Raw genomic sequence first — 17,873 nt, forward strand, 5'->3', positions numbered from 1 at the left:
CCAATATGAAAATGAAGTAAGCATAAACAGTTAAATTTATACTAAATCTTTAATCAGCTAAGCAGGCCAAAATTTTTAAATGCCGGGCAAGGGCTGTCATGGAGACTTAGGAAAGCAGTGACAAAATAATTTCCAAGAAAATACAGTGCAGATGGGGGGAAATGGCGACTGGGTCAGCCTTCCACGTGGAAATAATAACAAGAGGCCAGTACATAATCCCACATAGAGTTTTCTATAAATGAGGTTCAGTTTGGTCTCAGTTAACTCTTCGGAGGAGAAAACATTGAATTTTATTAAGTATACACAGAGCTAACAAATATATTTCCAAACAGTTTCGTATCAGACATTTTGAAACTCTTTATATCCAATACCGAACGTTTTGCTTGGTTTCTTCCTTGTGCCGTCAACTATATTCATGGCCTTTCTTAGCAGTTGTCTTCCCTAAGCTCAGAATTATGCAAAAGGAAATTAAGAAAGCAAGATAAAACAAATGCAAATCAACTGAATGGACGGAAAACTGATGTGTGAACGTGTTGGTTTGCCTTGAATTTTATCCAGAATAGTTCAACAGACTGCATTCTGAGATCATGGCAAGGCACCTCTACCCCAGCCACTGGGCAACTGGGGCCCCAAGAAGCTGAGTTACAGGTTTGGAGTGGCGAAATACACAGTACCTGACTCAGCATGCTGAGCTAAAAAAAATATTTTTTCCTAATAATATGTCCAGTTTTAAAAACTTGTCATTAAACACCAAAAATATTAAAGTCTAATTTATAACTAACGTTTGCATTGCTGCTGCAGAAAAAGAACACAACAGCCGCCTTGCCCATGCTCTGCTGAGTATGAGTGGAACGCAGCCAAAACTGGGGATGGCATTCAGTTCGGTTCATTAAAAACAGGTAGGATTATATCTGAAATGGATTTAGGTAGCGCAATTCTTGTAGGTTGTAATTATTGAATTTTCTTTTTCTTTTTTTTTTCCCAAATAATGAGGATTAGTAGATGAAAAAATGAACCTTAATCAGGCCTACAAGGCCTACAGAGTTCTTTGGACCCACTTTCTCAAAAACCAGTGGGTCTTGCTCGCTGGGCAAGGCAAATGTTACCATTAACCAGTAAGCTTGTGATATGTATAAAACACACACACACACAAAGGAACTATAGGGGGATGTCAAACACATATCTTTAGAGAGCTTCCCCTGGACTGTGTTTGACCCGTTTCTCACCCCGGCCACGCCGACCAGAGGAGCACAGTATCTGCTACTGGACAGAGCATATATGTGTGTTTAATTGAGAGTGGGAGCCGGAGACAACACTCTTAATCTTTATAGATGCAATTTGTACTAATAGGTTGAGAAGGCTTCCTGATTCCCTGATCGCTCTCCGAACTAAGCCAACTGCAACATTTAAGATTTAGAGGAATACAATCCCCGCAAAAGGTCACGGACAGTGGAGCGGGCAGCCCTGTAAAAACGGGGGGAAGAGAAATCCATAATAGCACAGGTTTACAGCGTCTAACTAGAAATTACTCAATAGTATTTGTGTGCTACAAAATTGAACTTAAACACATGGATTTCGCTGAAACAGGACTCAAAAAGGATTATGGGTAGCTGTCAGCAGGCAAGGTATCGAGTGTACTTGTGAAGTATGTCATTCACATGAAGTGTCACAGTCACAGAAAAGATATTAAAAAGGCATTCCATATCTGGTAGGGCATTCCATGGTCTGAGTTGAGCTGGTTGTCCAGGTGTCTTCTTGTTCTGGGGGTGCAACAGGTTGAAGATTTATCCACTTGCAATCAAGAAGTTCGAGACAGCAAAGAGCAAGCATTGGCTTACTTCCGGCCGCTCCTCAGCCGCGGGAGCAGGAATGTCTGGCAAGGATAAATCACTCAACTGTGCTCAGGACGAATAAGTCACAACACCTGTGAGGATCTGGCTATGTTGTCTTACTTTTGTTGACTGGTTTGCCTCCATTCATTATTGCCGACGCACTTGTGCTTTTACTTGGCGTCACCCCGGCCTTCGGGACCGTTTCTCCCACGTCGTGCAAAGATGGTTCTCGGTACATGGCAACTGGGGATGGGCGGCGGGTCGTGAAGAAGGGAGGAAAGGAGACATTAGGGCGGTTAGGTTCAAGAGTGGCCAGGCCTGACACACCGGAAGTAATGCAACCCCTCGTAGAGGGGACTTCCTGTGTTAAAGCAGTAATTTCCTGCCCCAGAACGGAAGACAGTACTTCCTCCACATTCTCCAGCTTGTGTAACTAATATGTGCACTTGAGTGAGTGTGGGTTTTTGTCTAGGAGAGAGGGTTTAAATAGGAGCAGTGGCCTCTTTGTGGGGCTCAGATATAAAGTACACACACACACACACACACACACACCAATGGCAAGCACTTAGATAACATATCTGCATATCTCCTTTAGGGAGGGCACAAACCTGGTTCTCTTTGTCCAGTCAGGAAGACTCACACTTCCCTTCCACTGCACCCTGATGTCAACACTGAAACCCCTCACTCCCATTCATCTTTTCGAGTCCTGGTATTTACCCTCTAGATCATCACATTATTTTCCACTCAAGTGGTTCAAAAGCAACATAATCATACTCACGTCAACTTCAAAAGCTATCCAAAGCAATAATAACTCACTTTCCTTACACCAGGGACTGTGGGAGATCATTCTTTAGATTTCCTCTCCCACCATCATGGAAAGAGACCCTTAAAAATCTGAAGGCATGTGTGGGGCATTTTGTATTTTTATGTCTCATTCTGATATGTTATTAAAAACCTAATAATTGATGTCATATAAGGCAGAAGCACAGAATGGCAAGAGTGCATGTGGGATGGATGCCCGAGTAAGTTCTGAGCAATTGCTTGAATAGTGTCCAGTGGCTCAGTTAATCACAGCAGTTCATGTGGGTTTTTGGAAAATAGTTCTAGGGAATCCTGCAGAAGGACATTTCAGGGGGACTGATGCTTGGGGGAAATTAGCTGAGTTAAAATCATCTGCCATCAGAAATACTCAGGAATTAGAGCTGTCTAACCTGCTTTTTAGGCTTTGGAAAGGGTCTGATATTTTATGAAGAGACTCTATGTTTGGTCAGGATGGACCACCATATGCGTTCTCCATGCTCAAGGTGGTACAACCTCTTTTGCATCAATGCAGCATGTGGATTTTCAGCAGCACACACATTTCAGACCTGCCTGAAATGACTTGGCAAGGTAGTAAAAGGGATTAATCCATATCCTTGAAGCACTGTCCGATTTCTCCTCTCTCACTACTAATTCAATTAGGAGACAATAACGGCAGAGCATTAACCTTGATTGTCTATGTGGTGAAGTTGTGTAAGAGATAGGAATGCCCCAGAGCATCAATAATTAATCAAGTACCTAATTTGCCATAAACATTTCCAATCATATAATTTACATCCTGTAGGGGTTTTGAAATTAATTCTCCTCTATAACTTACACTACGTGATAACCTCTGTCATTATAATTAATACCCCCTTAATTGTTCTTAGAGTACCTCTGTCTGCTAATTATTTGAAAATACTGTTCCTCTTTGCGTGAAAAATACATAAATGCACAACACACACACACGCACACACACACACACACACACACACACACTCAACTCTTCAGTGTATGATTCAAATACCAAGTGATATTATTACACCTCATCTCAGTCTCCGATATTTCCTGCTAGATATACAAAAATAGCAGGTCTCCAGATTTTGCTTCAGTTAAGAGACATAAAGTCCCTTTTGATTTTCATTACATTTATGTAGCTAAAAGATAAGATTTTAGAAATTTGGTTAATTCTCATCTGTTCATATTCAACACGAAAGTTAATATAAAGAGACAAAGCGAGGTGGCAAATAAACCAAGATTTTTCTAGAACGGCTACAGACTTAGTTTTTTAATTTTTCACTTGCATTTGAATATTGGTGAGTCTGATGGTCTCAAAATTCATCAACAAACATAAGGCCAAATCATAGAGGTGTTACTCTGGAAGAATAGCCAAACTCTCTCATTTCTTATTTCTACTCTAATTGCCTTATGATCTATCATATAATGAGAATAATTCACTCATATTTCAGATTCTGGCATAATTCTTCCTTTCCTAGATGGGCCATGGTGGCTAACCAGTTAGGTTTCAATGGCTTGTTCTGTAGGCAAATTGAGTTAAGGGGACAGTAAGCCATTATTTATGAAATCTTACAGATGGTATTAACCAGTAAGAGTGGTTTTCCAAACTTAGGTGAACTGAAAGCTGAATTATGCATTCACAGATAATTAATAATTAACCTTTAATATTCCAAATTATCTCATTCCTACATAAGGAATATGGATTATAAAAAACCAGTGTACATTTTCTCTTGATGGCTAAACCTTTCTTCTGGGAACAAAAAAACAAAAGGAAAATCAAACTAAATTAGATGAAAGTGTTTATTTAGTTACTGTAGATCTTCTTTTTTGTCAAAGGTAAGCAAAAGTATTTGAATAGACAACACTTTTGAAATGCCTCCATGTCAATTTTTTTTGTAGTTCTCAAAAATTATGTAGATAAGGTAAATGGAACTTTTGGCAGAATCCTTAATAAGAAAGGCACAGATGCTTCTGATTAATTATCAACACTTCGTGGTCTGCTCTCTGTGAATCTGATCAAAGTAAATGCCAAGGCTTCATTGTTTTCAAGTGAATATATAAGAAGGTGGTACCAAAGTTTACTAAACAATTTCATAGTTGGAAGGGAGATCTGTGATATCGACACTCTCTCAAGGCCAAGTGATTAACCCTTCATTTTCTGTAATTACAATAATTCACAAGTATGTGATTACTTTCAGCTAAATACCATCAAAATGGGCAAATACTTGTATTCCATAATTTTCAAAACTGTGTATGTATATATGTACATATATATGCATATATTTTTATAAACCCCATAAATATTTATATCTATGTTTATGATCTATGTGTATGTGTATATATATACATCATACACGCACATATGTACAGTAAAGTGTACAAACCTTAGATTCATGGCTAAAGTAGATATCTGTGTGATTACCACCCAGATCCAGGTACAGAAAATCTCCAGCATTCCATGAAGTTCCTTGCGGCCAATGTAGAGTTAGCAATGGGGAAAATAAATGTGTGGTAAACTGAGAAGGATAATGTACACAAAACACTCACCTTCCAATGGCTTGGGTAGAAAATGAGCTGCTGGTTTGGTTTTCTTTACTCTGTTTCCTTTCATGACTTGCCCTTCCTTATTCAATCCCAAAAACCAGGCTCTACCAGATTCCTGTTGTCTATACAGCATAGATGAGTAGATGACATAATAGTTTTCAAAAACAGATTCTTTAAACTTGCATTCAGGGGTAAACAGTTCCTGTTGAGACAAGAGGAAGAAAAGACCATTAGAGGAAGGAATGGAAGCCTCCCCAAAATTTGTCTTTATTCCTCCAGAAATTTGTGTGCCCGGGATGAATGAGCCAACCCTTGGGCAGAGATGACCAGCCTCACCTCGTCCTCACGTACTATTTGCACACTTTTTAAATATGCAGTGAATAGAGAAGAATCTGCTACTATTGGGAACATATGCAGAGGCAAGAGTATGGATGTCCTTTTGCGAGAAAATAGGAGACACGCACAAACTCAGAACAGTCTCAGTGAAACAGTGTACAATTCAGCCAGAGTACAACCAGAAAAAGCACAATACTCACAATATGCTAAACAAAAATAAGATTTATACTTATGGAATTTGTTCATCTATTTTCACTATTTCCATAGGAATAATTATATGCTCCCCTAGTAGCTGCTAGCCATGCATTAGATCACTGATATGATAGGGTGTTATGTTTTACCTACAAAGAGACCCAAAACTCAAAGGAAAACCATGACAATCAGCTGGCACACAAGCCAGCCACGGGAGTTGAGGATGGGTGTTGTGTCAGCTGCTCATAGAGATGGGAGCTGGAAATAATGACCTAATTCCATGCTTTGGAGCCCCACTGGATTTATTATTTTTTTTTAAAAATTTTTAAATGTTTATTTATTTTTGAGAGAAAGAGACAGGGCACGAGTCAGGGAGGGGCAGAGAGAGAGGGAGACACAGAATCCGAAGCAGGCTCCAGGCTCTGAGCTGTCAGCACACAGCCCGATGCGGGGCTCAAACTTGTGAACTGTAAGATCACAACCTGAGCCAAAGTCAGATGCTCAACCAAATGAGCTGACCAGGCGCTGCACACCAGCTAGAATTTTTGAAGAGAAACATTAAAAGCTGCCCTGACTGCAATCCACCTGGCTTTTCTGGAAGGGGTAAAGAGACTCAAGTGCCCTGAGTCTCACTGCCATGATCTCCACCAATGACCAGCCCAAAGCTCCCTACTATATGATTATCATTAATGACATAAATATTCATAGATGACTTTTACACATTTCTTTTTTTTTAATTTTTAAAAAAAGTTTATTTATTTTTGAGAGAGAGAGAGAGAGTGTGTGTGTGAGCTGAAGAGGGGCAGAGAGAGAGGGAGACACAGAATCCAAAACAGGCTCCAGGCTCTGAGCTGTCAGCACAGAGCCCAAAGCAGGGCTTGAACCCAAGGACTCTGAGATCATGACCTGAGCCGAAGTCGGATGTTTAACCAACTGAGCCACCCAGGAGCCCCATACACACTTCTAAACTTTAATCAAGAAAGGCATTTCTGACAGACTTCTATTAAAAGTAATTTAAAACTTCAAGCTTCCTAGTTATACACACAGAAATGACTTAACTAGTCTTTGTGGCTATTTTAAATAGTTCAACACTGTGCTATTATATATATATATATATATATATATATATGAAATATAGATGCAAAATAGAGGTTTCTTGTCATTGACCTTTTAAAAAATATCACTGTACTTGAAAAAATTTTCACCTGAATAGATTTTTATGACTGCAGAAAATAACTTGTTTCTTTTTTTATACATTGTTTTCTTTATGCATTCTGAAAAACACGTCCTTTAGGGACCAAAAATTAAACCTGTAAGAGTTAAAGTTATGCCAGCTATAATAAGGAATGTGACATTACTGCCTGTGGAAAGGTTCTTTCAATATTTCCCACGAGAGTGTGAATTATCAAATGGTGTCCCTTGCAGGATACAATTAATTCAGAGTGCCCCATAACTTTAATTCGCTGAAAGCTAATAGTTTTCCAAGGGGAACAGGTTTTGTTAATGGCAGACGTTTTTCATGACAAAGATAACAGATCCAAAAGGTGATTAATTTGAGGAGATGAAAGTAGCCAAAAGGTGGGCTTAGCCCCTCCCAAAGGAATTTCGGTAGGTCTTCATTTCTTCTATATGATGCCAGCTCAGGTTTGAATGAGATCCCACCCAAATAAATATTCTGGCCTTCTACAATATCTTATTTTTCCAAATATCCTCCCATTAGTTCTCTTGCTAATAAATGACAGTCTCTGAGTTAATCAGGCCATGCTGTAGAGGGAGGACTGACTAAAGGATGCATGCTCACACATTTGTGGTGGGGAAAAATAAAGTGGAATGCTGTAAATCTGGCTTGCCCTCAAAAGACTAATGAATACAACAAACTATTTGAATGTGCACCTTCTATGACAAACAAATTAGACTCTGTGTGTCGCTGGCCTTTTATTGAGACATCCGGTTTTACCTGTTAAAACCTGTCTCAAAACCAGCTGGGAGGAGGGTGGAGAAGAGCTGACCTGGGAGGCCACTCCGGGGTCACAGGAACTGGCACCTGCCATCTGGGATAGCCAGTCTCTGCCCAGAGCCTGGCTCACCTTATTGACAGGATTACTGACTGGCCTTTCCCTAGAGACACCGGGGCCTCCAGTGTTGGAAAAGCAGTTACACAGAGTAGTCAACCCCTATCCCCATCTGATCCCCATTGCTCAGAGGACATTACCAATAGCAAATTAGGAACGTGTCACATGGTCTCTACCCTAAATTATATATGAAAGAGAATGAAGATCCTAGATGTGGAAGAAATCATTTGTTCTTAGAGTATACTTCAGGACCTCGGACACTAGGTCTTTCTCTTTTTTTACTTTAAAAAAATTAATTAATTAATTATTTTTAACATTTATTCATTTTGAGAGAGAGAGAACAAGTGGGGGAGGGCAGAGAGAGGGAGACAGAGGATCCAAATCAGGCTCTGCTCTGTAATCACAGAGCCCAGTGTGGGACTTGAACCCAGGACCATGAGATCATAACCTGAGCTGAAATCAAGAGTCGGCTGCTTAACCAACTGAGCCACCCGGGTGCCCCTGACACTAAGTCTTTTTAGATAAAATGTTTGCCTCTGGCAACTCTGAGGAAGTCATTCCGCATCCCCCTTCTGTGAGGTGGGCCAGTGACTTCACAGATATGTGGATAGGAAGGTAGATTAGGGAAATGTGAAGGGTTTTGGACACTTTGATAATTACTTAGATTCCTTATGAGCAAGAGGTAGATATGCAGACAGCCCTTCCTGAATAAGCAAGGGAATAATGATTTAGTCCGGTATTTTGCAGACACATATCTGTTGTCAGTGTGGAGGATGGTTCTGAGACACTTATACTCTGATGTGTTGAAGCCCAGTCTCTTGCAAAATGGACTTGAAGATTGTACATGCATATATGTGCGTTCACCTTAGTAATCAGTGTTGATATCATGATCAGAGACACACAAAGTAAGAAGAGAAATAGCACCGGAATTGTGACACATTGTTAAATTGAGTTATGAACTTCCTTGCAGCCCAGACGAACAGAGAAAGGCTCTATGTTCTAAAAATTATTGAAGACAGAAACCCTTTTCTTTTTCTTGGTCCTACCTTCTAAAAGGTATTTCCTTGCAAGGGAAAACTGGCATTGACCAAATGAATAAAACATAACCCATAAACATACCTGCTGTTGATAACAACTATGCAATTAACATGGCCACAGTGTTGTGTCTGAGTCCCACAACATGCTTTAGGAGGACAGATGGAGTGAATAGTCCCACAGGTGGACATTGTTGCTGATGAGATCCCTAGGGGACATGTAGCCAGCAGGGGTCACAAACTTGGTGCCTCTACTGACCAGGTAGACACAAGAGTGAAGCTGGCTGTTGGAACCCTGGCACCATTATGAGGCTAAATGCCCCCCAACTCAGGCTCAGTGTTGAAGAGACAGAGTGGTGGAAAGAATGATAAAAAAGAACAGCTGTTCCTCACACGGTTCTCATGTGAAAATAGAAACCTTAGAGCTTTAGTAAGCCCGGTTTTCCAAAGGAAATAAGACATCAGGTTTCTAGATACAATTTCCTTTTAATAGTAGCAACTATTTCTTAATTCTTGTTTTTGTTTTTCAGTATCAGATAGACCCAGGGTCAGAGATGGGCCCATGAGCCTGTAGTTTGAGACCTCCAATGTAGAGGAGCAGTAACACTAAATGAAGAAGGGAGCCCAGGTGGCTTAGCAGCACAGCCCTAACCTATCGTATGGTTTTTATACGTTTGAGTAATACGATGATTGTGCCAGTGAACTGCTCTAAAACCGGCAGTGATAAAATGAGAATGCTTATTTAGATGTAAGCTTAAATAGAAACTCTCCGAAACTGCCAAAATGAAACAGATAAGGAGTTTGATGTGTCTTTTTCTCATCTTGCCTGCCTATATTTAGAACCACCGATACCAAAACATCAACAACAATGGTTGAGTTCCAGCAGAGGCTTAAATATTAATTTGTATCATTGCCAAACTAAATCGTCAACTCATAGAATAGAAAAACAGAACAATTAGACAAAAACTTCCTATCTCCTTTTATGCTGTGGTTGTTCTGAATTGAAAGCACCATCTGTGGTGCACTTATTATCTTAACAGTAGGGGCAGAATCCCTCTTCTCAGGGAAATGCCTTTGTTTAGGAAAATACCCCGATAAGCCATTTGCATATACTAAGGGAGGCTTCTGGGTTCTGGATGAAAGAAGAGGGTGGAGGGAAAGGAAGGCCCATGTTCTGTATTTCATAACTAATGAAGAGCTACGAACCCAGATAATTAAGGAAAACCATAACCAAAGTGCTGAAAGTGACCGTGAGGCTCTAAGTCAGTGGTCCAGCAAGCTATAGCCCAAGGGACAAATGCAGCTACCATCTCTTCTTGTAGCCCACATTCCGAAGTTCAGGAGTGAATTGTTGAGACAGATTGTATGGACCGCGAAGCCTACAATGTTTACTGTATGGTGATTTGCCAAAAAGCTTTACCAACTCTGATCTGAGGACTTCCCAACCTAGATAAATGTGGAGGGGTTGTTCATTAAAATTCAAATTACTAAGGAGCTAAGTATTGCCAAATTGAACTTGGATTCTACCTATTTTCACATATACAAGTGTAAACAATTTCAATCAGTTTCATGAGTTTGTCCCTGGAAAAGCCCATACGGTGTGTTGTGAGCTTGGGTTTCTGGCTAGGAGACACAAGTAGTTAGCTCACAAATTCCTTCAGTCGCTGCATCAACTAGGAGAAACGCAAATTTGCATTTGGTTAATATCTACAAGTTTGCCTACCACCAGCATCACCATCACCTCCGCTGTTTCAAAGGAAAATATATAAACAGGCATTCCAGATAAATGTACAGCATCTATTACAAGATAAGGCAAATCTAAAATAGATTAAAAAGAGAGGGTAGAGAAATGATATTAGATAGACACTAGCAAATAGCACATGATAAATGCACAATAAATAATACCTGTTAATATTATGTTAACTTCTATATTTTCAGAGTCATCAAAAAGCCCAGTCTTCTCTCATCAATATCTCAGTAATGACCCTGACCCTGAACTTTGGAGTGTTTCTCCCCAGACTTAAACAGAGAAGGAGGGAGCCAGACTCCAAGTTCTTCCTCGGAGAACAGTAACAAATCATAAAGGTTTCTTGCAAACCTCAAATAAGATAATAGAAGTGCAAAATAATTGGTAAAGTGTACACTGCGTTGTAAACTATAGGCATATTTATATTTATATTGGTAATTATATAATATATAGAACTCCAATGTTCACTGTTACTATGGCCAGGGAAGTAGTGACTTAATTATTCTTCGCAGCTTTCAGTACAATAGACATTTCTACATACAGGAATCCCAAAGATCCACATGACCTGAATTCTCAGGGGTTTTTTTCTTCCTTTTCTACTCCTCAGAGATATCACATACTAGAATTTATCCTGAGATCAGTAGAGATCTACCTGTTCTCCTTCACCTTCTATGGTTTCAAAATCCATGGTTTGCATTAATGATACTGTTCTGATGCTACTCAGCTCTTTAAAAAGAAATTGTGGGTACCCTGAAGACTACATTTAAGGAAAGAATATTCTGACCTTTTAGAAGAGTTTACAGTTGTGAATCTGGGGACAAGACAGAACTTGTAGTTAACACTCAAAAACAGACAACTGAGGTGACTAATGTAGTTATCTGAAACTCTACATAATCAAATATTCATAATATTAGACCATGACTAATACCCACAGGAAGAAAAAAAATAGGCAATTGTTTGTGCATGTACTTCAGAATAAAGCATAATTACATTTGTGTTTAGGAGACAGCTTTTATTTGATTGTAAGACCCAGTGGTTTGAAGTATATTGTTCCCAACAAAGCAGGCTCTCCAGTACTCATATTTATACATCCAAAAGCTCTTCCTGAAGTAGTTTCTAGAGAAAAAAAATTGCAAATGAAGACCCTTTCTTTCTTTCTGTCTTTCTTCTTTCTTTTGCCAGGAAAGACACTATTTGACATTTAGAGATGTTATTATATAAACACAGATTTATCTTTAGACATATTGATTTATTCATTAAATATATTTTTAACTTATTATATTGAATAAATATTTTCTTTTTATGACTTATTGACATATTTGTTTGGAACTGTGGCAAGAATGTAATTTGTTTATTATACTAAATAATTGAGTTAGTTAATTTATTTATTTATACACCTATGTACTTTTATGTATGTTCACGCATGTTATATATACACATATATAAAATCTTTAACTATCCATAGGAGAATATATATATCTGCTTGCTATTCAGGGACAAAATAGCAACTTTTTCACCTGGGAACTTGTCAGAGATGCCAAATCCTGGGCTCCACTGCAGATCTACCAAGTCAGAATTTGCATTTTAACAAGACTCCAGATGATCTGTATGACTATTAGAGCTTGGTAAATATTGGAATATGTTCCTATTACCATTAGTAAATTAATAAATGATCAGAAAATTTTAGGAAATATCAATTAAACTGGTATTATTCATAAGCTTACTACTATTTCTTAACATTAGTATAACATTTATTGAAGCAAGAAAATGGAAACAAATAAGAAAGTAAAGTTTAAGATTAAATAAAAATATATGCCAACTGGTTCTAGAATGTTAAATCTGTTTTCTCTAGAATATAAACATGGCTAAATCCCTAAAATAATAATGCTTGTAACATGAACAGATGGTATCAGTGCTATAAATATTAGCAAAAAAATTACAAAATAAATATGCTTAAGAAACTGCGGATCCAACTGTACACCATCCTCACACATTTTTCAGTGCTCAACAGTGAAATCTTTACCACAATAATGATGATAATAATACTAATGTTAACAACTTTTACTCTTACTTAAATTATGTATACTCTGCATCAGGCACTGTGTTAAGCACTTTACATAATCAATGATTTTAATCTTCACTATCATTCTACAGGATTGGTGCTATTATCTTCATTTTAGAATGGAAGATATTGATCATGGAGAGTTTAGTAACTTGCCCAAATACATTTATTTTCATCAAGATAAATACATCTAACTATTCCTACTCATTTATCATAGCATTTAGCTGAAAATATCTCTTCTTTTAGGTATGCAATCAATTGCCAAAATGGCCCAAATGCTTCACCCTCCCCTGAACAATGCTCTTAGCACGTAATTTGACACGTCCTCCCACCATGAGTCAAGGTGAAGAAAGTAGAGGTCTGATGACCTCCTGCACAGTCTCTCCTCCTCCTGCACAGTCATGATAGCATGCCTGGCTAGCCTGCTTGAGGAGAGACATCGGTGGAGTAGAGCCAGCTGTTCCAACCTAGGCTGGCCCATTCCCAGACACACAGTCAAGTCCTGCCCGAGATCTACAGAGTTGCTTAGCCAAGCTCCACCTGGCCCCCACGTGTACAAGCTGTATGCACTTAACAGTTACGTGCCACATCAGCTCTTGTGGTTGTACACGGTGTCATAAAGGCATTTGATAACTGATACAGATAATTACTTTATCCTTCAGCTAAAACACAGAAAATATGTATCTTATCTGCTGATCTTTATATCTATACCTGCATGCAAAAGAAAATATAGATGGAAAACAGTAATGAGTGATACATGCTATTATATTGACAGAGGTGACTCATCTCTCTATGTTATTGTACAGAGGGAAAGAAAGCAAATTCTTAAGAGAGTGTAAAAAAAAAGAAACAAGAAAACATACGGGTACTCAAAATGAATCCCTTCTCCCCTTCGCCCAACCTGTATACAACATTTCTCCCCATTGATCAGTTAAAGAAACATTGAACAAAACAGAAATTGGGTTGGCTGCCATCTGTTGCCAACCATCCCCCCAGAAAAACACAGTCCATGGCTGTCATAAATTCCCGAGGAAAGGGCTGGAATCGGATGAGGGTGTCATAGTGGATGATGTTGTGAGTAAAAACTGAGCTCTCAGATCAAATGTGTTCTGGTGTTTTATCACACATCAGCTTCCCAACGGTATACTTCTCCAACATATGTAGGGTCATATGCTAACTGTACTGAACTTTGCTAAAAGAGAAATGTAAAACCGACAGTGCATTATGTGAAGGGAATCACACTGAATATATGTAAGCAAATCCAGAAAAAGTGCTGCTACGAGTTTTAAAATCTTTTCTGGACGATCTAAGTGAATGATGTCAACAGATAACATATGCACACAGTGATATGCAAGCTTCTTGGTCTGACAAATACAGGCTTCATCAAAGCAGAGATTCGTGGCGTCTCAATGTCAGATTATTAGCATTGCCTCATCCTCCATTTTAAGGATTTTACAGATTCAGTTAGTGATTGGTACTTTTGTTACAGCAGAAATATCAAGTGAAGTAGAAGTTGTAGATAAACCAATCATGACAGCGTCAGGGAATATTTTAGAACATTTTAGAAATAGGGTCATTTCATTCAAAAGGTAAATGACAGAATATATTACATAGTCTCCATCATAGGACTACTTAAAGTTTGGTTCAGGGACCTGTGCCCGGCTACAAATTATTTATTCCCTGTCTGCAATGAAACAAGTACAGAAATTGAGCAAAAGCATTTATAAACTTCTGTAGCAATTTAAGAGTATTTGTTGAATGTAAAATTAAAAATGCTGCCCTTTTATTTGTATTTTTAAAAATAATTTTTTAGTGATTTAAAGTTCTTATATTTTATGGAAGTACCTCTGCAAAAGATTAAAAATTAAAAAGATAAATACTGCTGTCTACCACAGATGTCTAGGGAACACTGATCTATTATAGACTGGGTCAAATGTGAGTGTAAATAATTAAAGGAGAACCAAAAACCATCTTAGTAATAATTAACATGTTTTCATTTATCAGTATAAGTTGGTCACAAAGCTAAATGCTTTACATGTATGATCTCATTTTATTCCTTTTAGCAAACTTTGGCATTAAAGTTAAGCCTCTGGGTAAGAGTTTGTGCAGAGCAGGGTTTGATCCTCAGCTGTCTGACTCTATGGCCTGGGCTCTAAATCACTAGTTATATCATTGGTCAACCCAGTGTAGTTCTAAAAGGGAATCTAAGAGAGGAATGTGACTTGATAACAACTAGGGCGACCACAAACCCAAGTTAAGAGAGTTCCAGAACAAATGTTCTCCTTCAATTGAATGACCCTCAGGAAAGGACTGGAAAAGATTATTAAGTAAATTTGGATAAAGTATTTAAAAATTATCGGCCTTGGGGTACCTGGGTGGCTCAGTCAGTTAAGCATCAGACTCTTGATTTCGGCTCAGGTCATGATCTCATGGTTTGTGGGATTGAACCCCACTTGGGGCTTTGCGCTGAGTGTGAAGCCTGCTTGGCATTCTGTCTCTCTCTCTCTCTCTCTCTCTCTCTCTTTCTCCCTCTGCTCCTCCCAAGATTGTGAACACATGCACTCTCTTTCTCTCTCTCAAAAATACATAAATAAATAAATAAATAAATTAATTAATTAATTAAAAAAATTATCAGCCTTAGCACTTGTTTTATTCTTAATTTATTACTCGTCCCTAATGTCTCAGGAGTGTTGGGTTTGGAAAGGAACTTGTATCTGCTCTGGTCCTGTCAGGTGTCATATTTACCTGAGAGAGAATAAAGAAATACAGGGAGTTAGCATTTAAGAAATAAGATGACACAATTAAGGGCTTCCAAAATAACTGGAGGGGAAAACAACAACAAAAGCCTGTGTTCCCAGAGTCTGGTGCCTCTGGCCATGGTGAGGGTGTGGGTGGGGGAGGGGTACAGCAGAGACATTCCTGAATGGGACAAAGGCCGCTGCGGAAGATATTCATCTCTTTTACACCCAACAAGACAAAGGCATTACCACTGACGGTAGCAAACATTTTTGGTAGCAAACATTTTCAAATCATTGCACTAGAATTTTTGTTAGCCCAAACAAGCAAAATTTGCTTTGCAAAAATAATAATAATAATAATAATGATTAATTTTTAAGTTAACATAGTTAGAATAGAGGTATTCAGTATCTCGTCATGCCCTAGCAAACCCAGTCCAGTTGCTTATTCTTTCTTTATTGTGTTCTTTCAAAAGGTACTTTTGAATGTACTTGCTAGCCCATTCTGTCTTGACTGAGTATAAAATGTCAAATACTTAGCTGTGACTGTTATTCTGCCGAATTCTATGAGTGAGTATGTCCTTGTTTTCTTCCACTTACCTCCTTGAACTGCATTTTAATACTATTTCTATGACTGTTCATGTTTCTTTCTTTAGACTAATTTCAACACTCACCTGCAAGCTTTTTCTTTTTCCTTTTTTTCTTTTTCTACTTTCCTTTCTTTAAACCCCATTTAAACATTTTTATTAATTTTTAAAAATGTTTATTTATTTTTGAGAGAGAGAGACAGAGTGCTAGCAGGGGAGGGTGAGAGAGAGACAGAGAGAGAGAGAGAGAGAGAGAGAGAGAGAGAGAGAGAGAGAATCCAAAACAGGCTCCAGGCTCTGAGCTGTCAGCAGAGAGCCCCATGCGGGGCTTGAACTCATGAACCATGAGATCATGACCAGAGCTGAAGTCAGATGCTTAACCCACTAAGCCACCCAGGTGCCCCTAAACTCTAAATTAGACCTTTCCATTAAACTTCTATTTGGTATTAAGTGCATGTGTTGTCGATGTTTCCTAATAATACATACCTAGTCAGAACCACTTACCTATATAAATAAAAAGCAAACGAAAGCAAACAATCAAAAGTACCAGTTTATCCAACCTTTAAAATGCAAGCTTCCATAGAAAAATGAATGAACTATAAGCAGGTTCTACAATACTTCTAAAATGCTGTATTTACTGAATAACATTAATTTATATTGAGCCCTAGGATTTTCAAAGATTATTCACACATATTTTGTTTGAACCAAACAAATGGAAAAGATGTTCTTATTTCTATCCATTTGACATTTTACATATATCATACTGCTACTTAGCAAATATTTGTTCGTAATAACAATGTTAAAAGTATGGAGTAATTTGAAGGGGCTTAATTTTTTCCCAGAGTATCCAATAAATCACCTTGCTGGACTAAGAAGTCAGGGTCTGATAAGAATGACCAACAGTGAATGTGTGAAATACAGAGGAAGCCCACATCACACTAAGATGAAAACCTGAGGATTATCTTCTCTTGATTTTGCTTTATTAGCTAATAAGACATTGGGCATGATTTCCCAGATTCTGAAACAACTTGTTTGATGATTCCAAAGGTTAACACACAAGGACAGAGTCCAGACAAGTATGAAGAGAGACAATACCTTCCAGGGAAGCAGAACAACCAAGGAGAGAAAAATGTCAACCTATGGCTAACTCTTAACTAGGTGAAGCCAAGGCCACTGAAGCTGGCCTCCTATGGATTCGATTCTGTCTAAATTTGCACTGAATTATTTTCATATAATATCATGAAATTTTATAGGCATTAATGAGTTGCATTATCTTACTTTCCAGGTTGTTGGTTGAGAATATGACACTATGAAATGGAAAGAATTATATATGGAAAGAAAGAAAGAAAGAAAGAAAGAAAGAAAGAAAGAAAGAAGTCTACCATGACAAATACTAAGTTTCCTGTTTCAGATATGATATAATACATTTGAAAATCTGAGTACTTTGACCACATGGAAACAAATTTGCAAAATTCTATACTTAATGATATGTAAAAGTCATGCATTCATTGATCCATAAAAAAAAAATCAGTGAGTTTCTAGTACCTGCCAATCACCTTTCTAGCTCTTGAGACATTACAATGAGCAAAAATTGATACAGGCTGTCCTCTTTTGGAGTATACAGTCTAGTGGACAACAGATATTTACACTAATGATTATATCATCATAAAATAAGTTCTTACAAGAAAAGGAATGATTTGTCTGAGAATATACAACAAACAAATCTGATCTAGCCTGGGTTGGTAAGGAAAAACATTAAACTCTGAGCTGAAATCTGAAACATCATCAGGAGTTAACTAGGTTTAGAGCGAGGTGAAGAATATTCCTGGGAAGGGCAATATCATGTGCACAGCCCTGGGGCAGGAGCAGAGACAGATCATTTGAGGGATAAAATGAAAACAGTGAAGGAGGCAGCA

General features: G+C 38.2%; 1 protein-coding gene across 6 annotated transcripts in view; it reads right to left on the reverse strand.

Moving 5' to 3' along the window:
- Positions 1-87: 87 nt before the first annotated feature.
- FGF14 (fibroblast growth factor 14) overlaps positions 88-17,873 on the reverse strand; it is a 617,709-nt gene continuing 599,923 nt past the window's right edge. For all 6 annotated transcript variants that reach the window (XM_047871281.1, XM_047871263.1, XM_047871296.1 and 3 more), the window contains 2 exons: positions 5,196-5,394; positions 88-2,075 (listed from right to left, as the gene is read on the reverse strand). In XM_047871281.1, coding sequence (XP_047727237.1) covers positions 1,939-2,075; positions 5,196-5,394 — 336 coding nt within the window. In that variant the 3' untranslated portion in view covers positions 88-1,938. The remainder of the gene's footprint in view (positions 2,076-5,195; positions 5,395-17,873) is intronic.

The sequence above is a fragment of the Prionailurus viverrinus genome, chromosome A1 (assembly GCF_022837055.1).
Source record: "Prionailurus viverrinus isolate Anna chromosome A1, UM_Priviv_1.0, whole genome shotgun sequence".
NCBI lineage: Eukaryota > Metazoa > Chordata > Mammalia > Carnivora > Felidae > Prionailurus > Prionailurus viverrinus.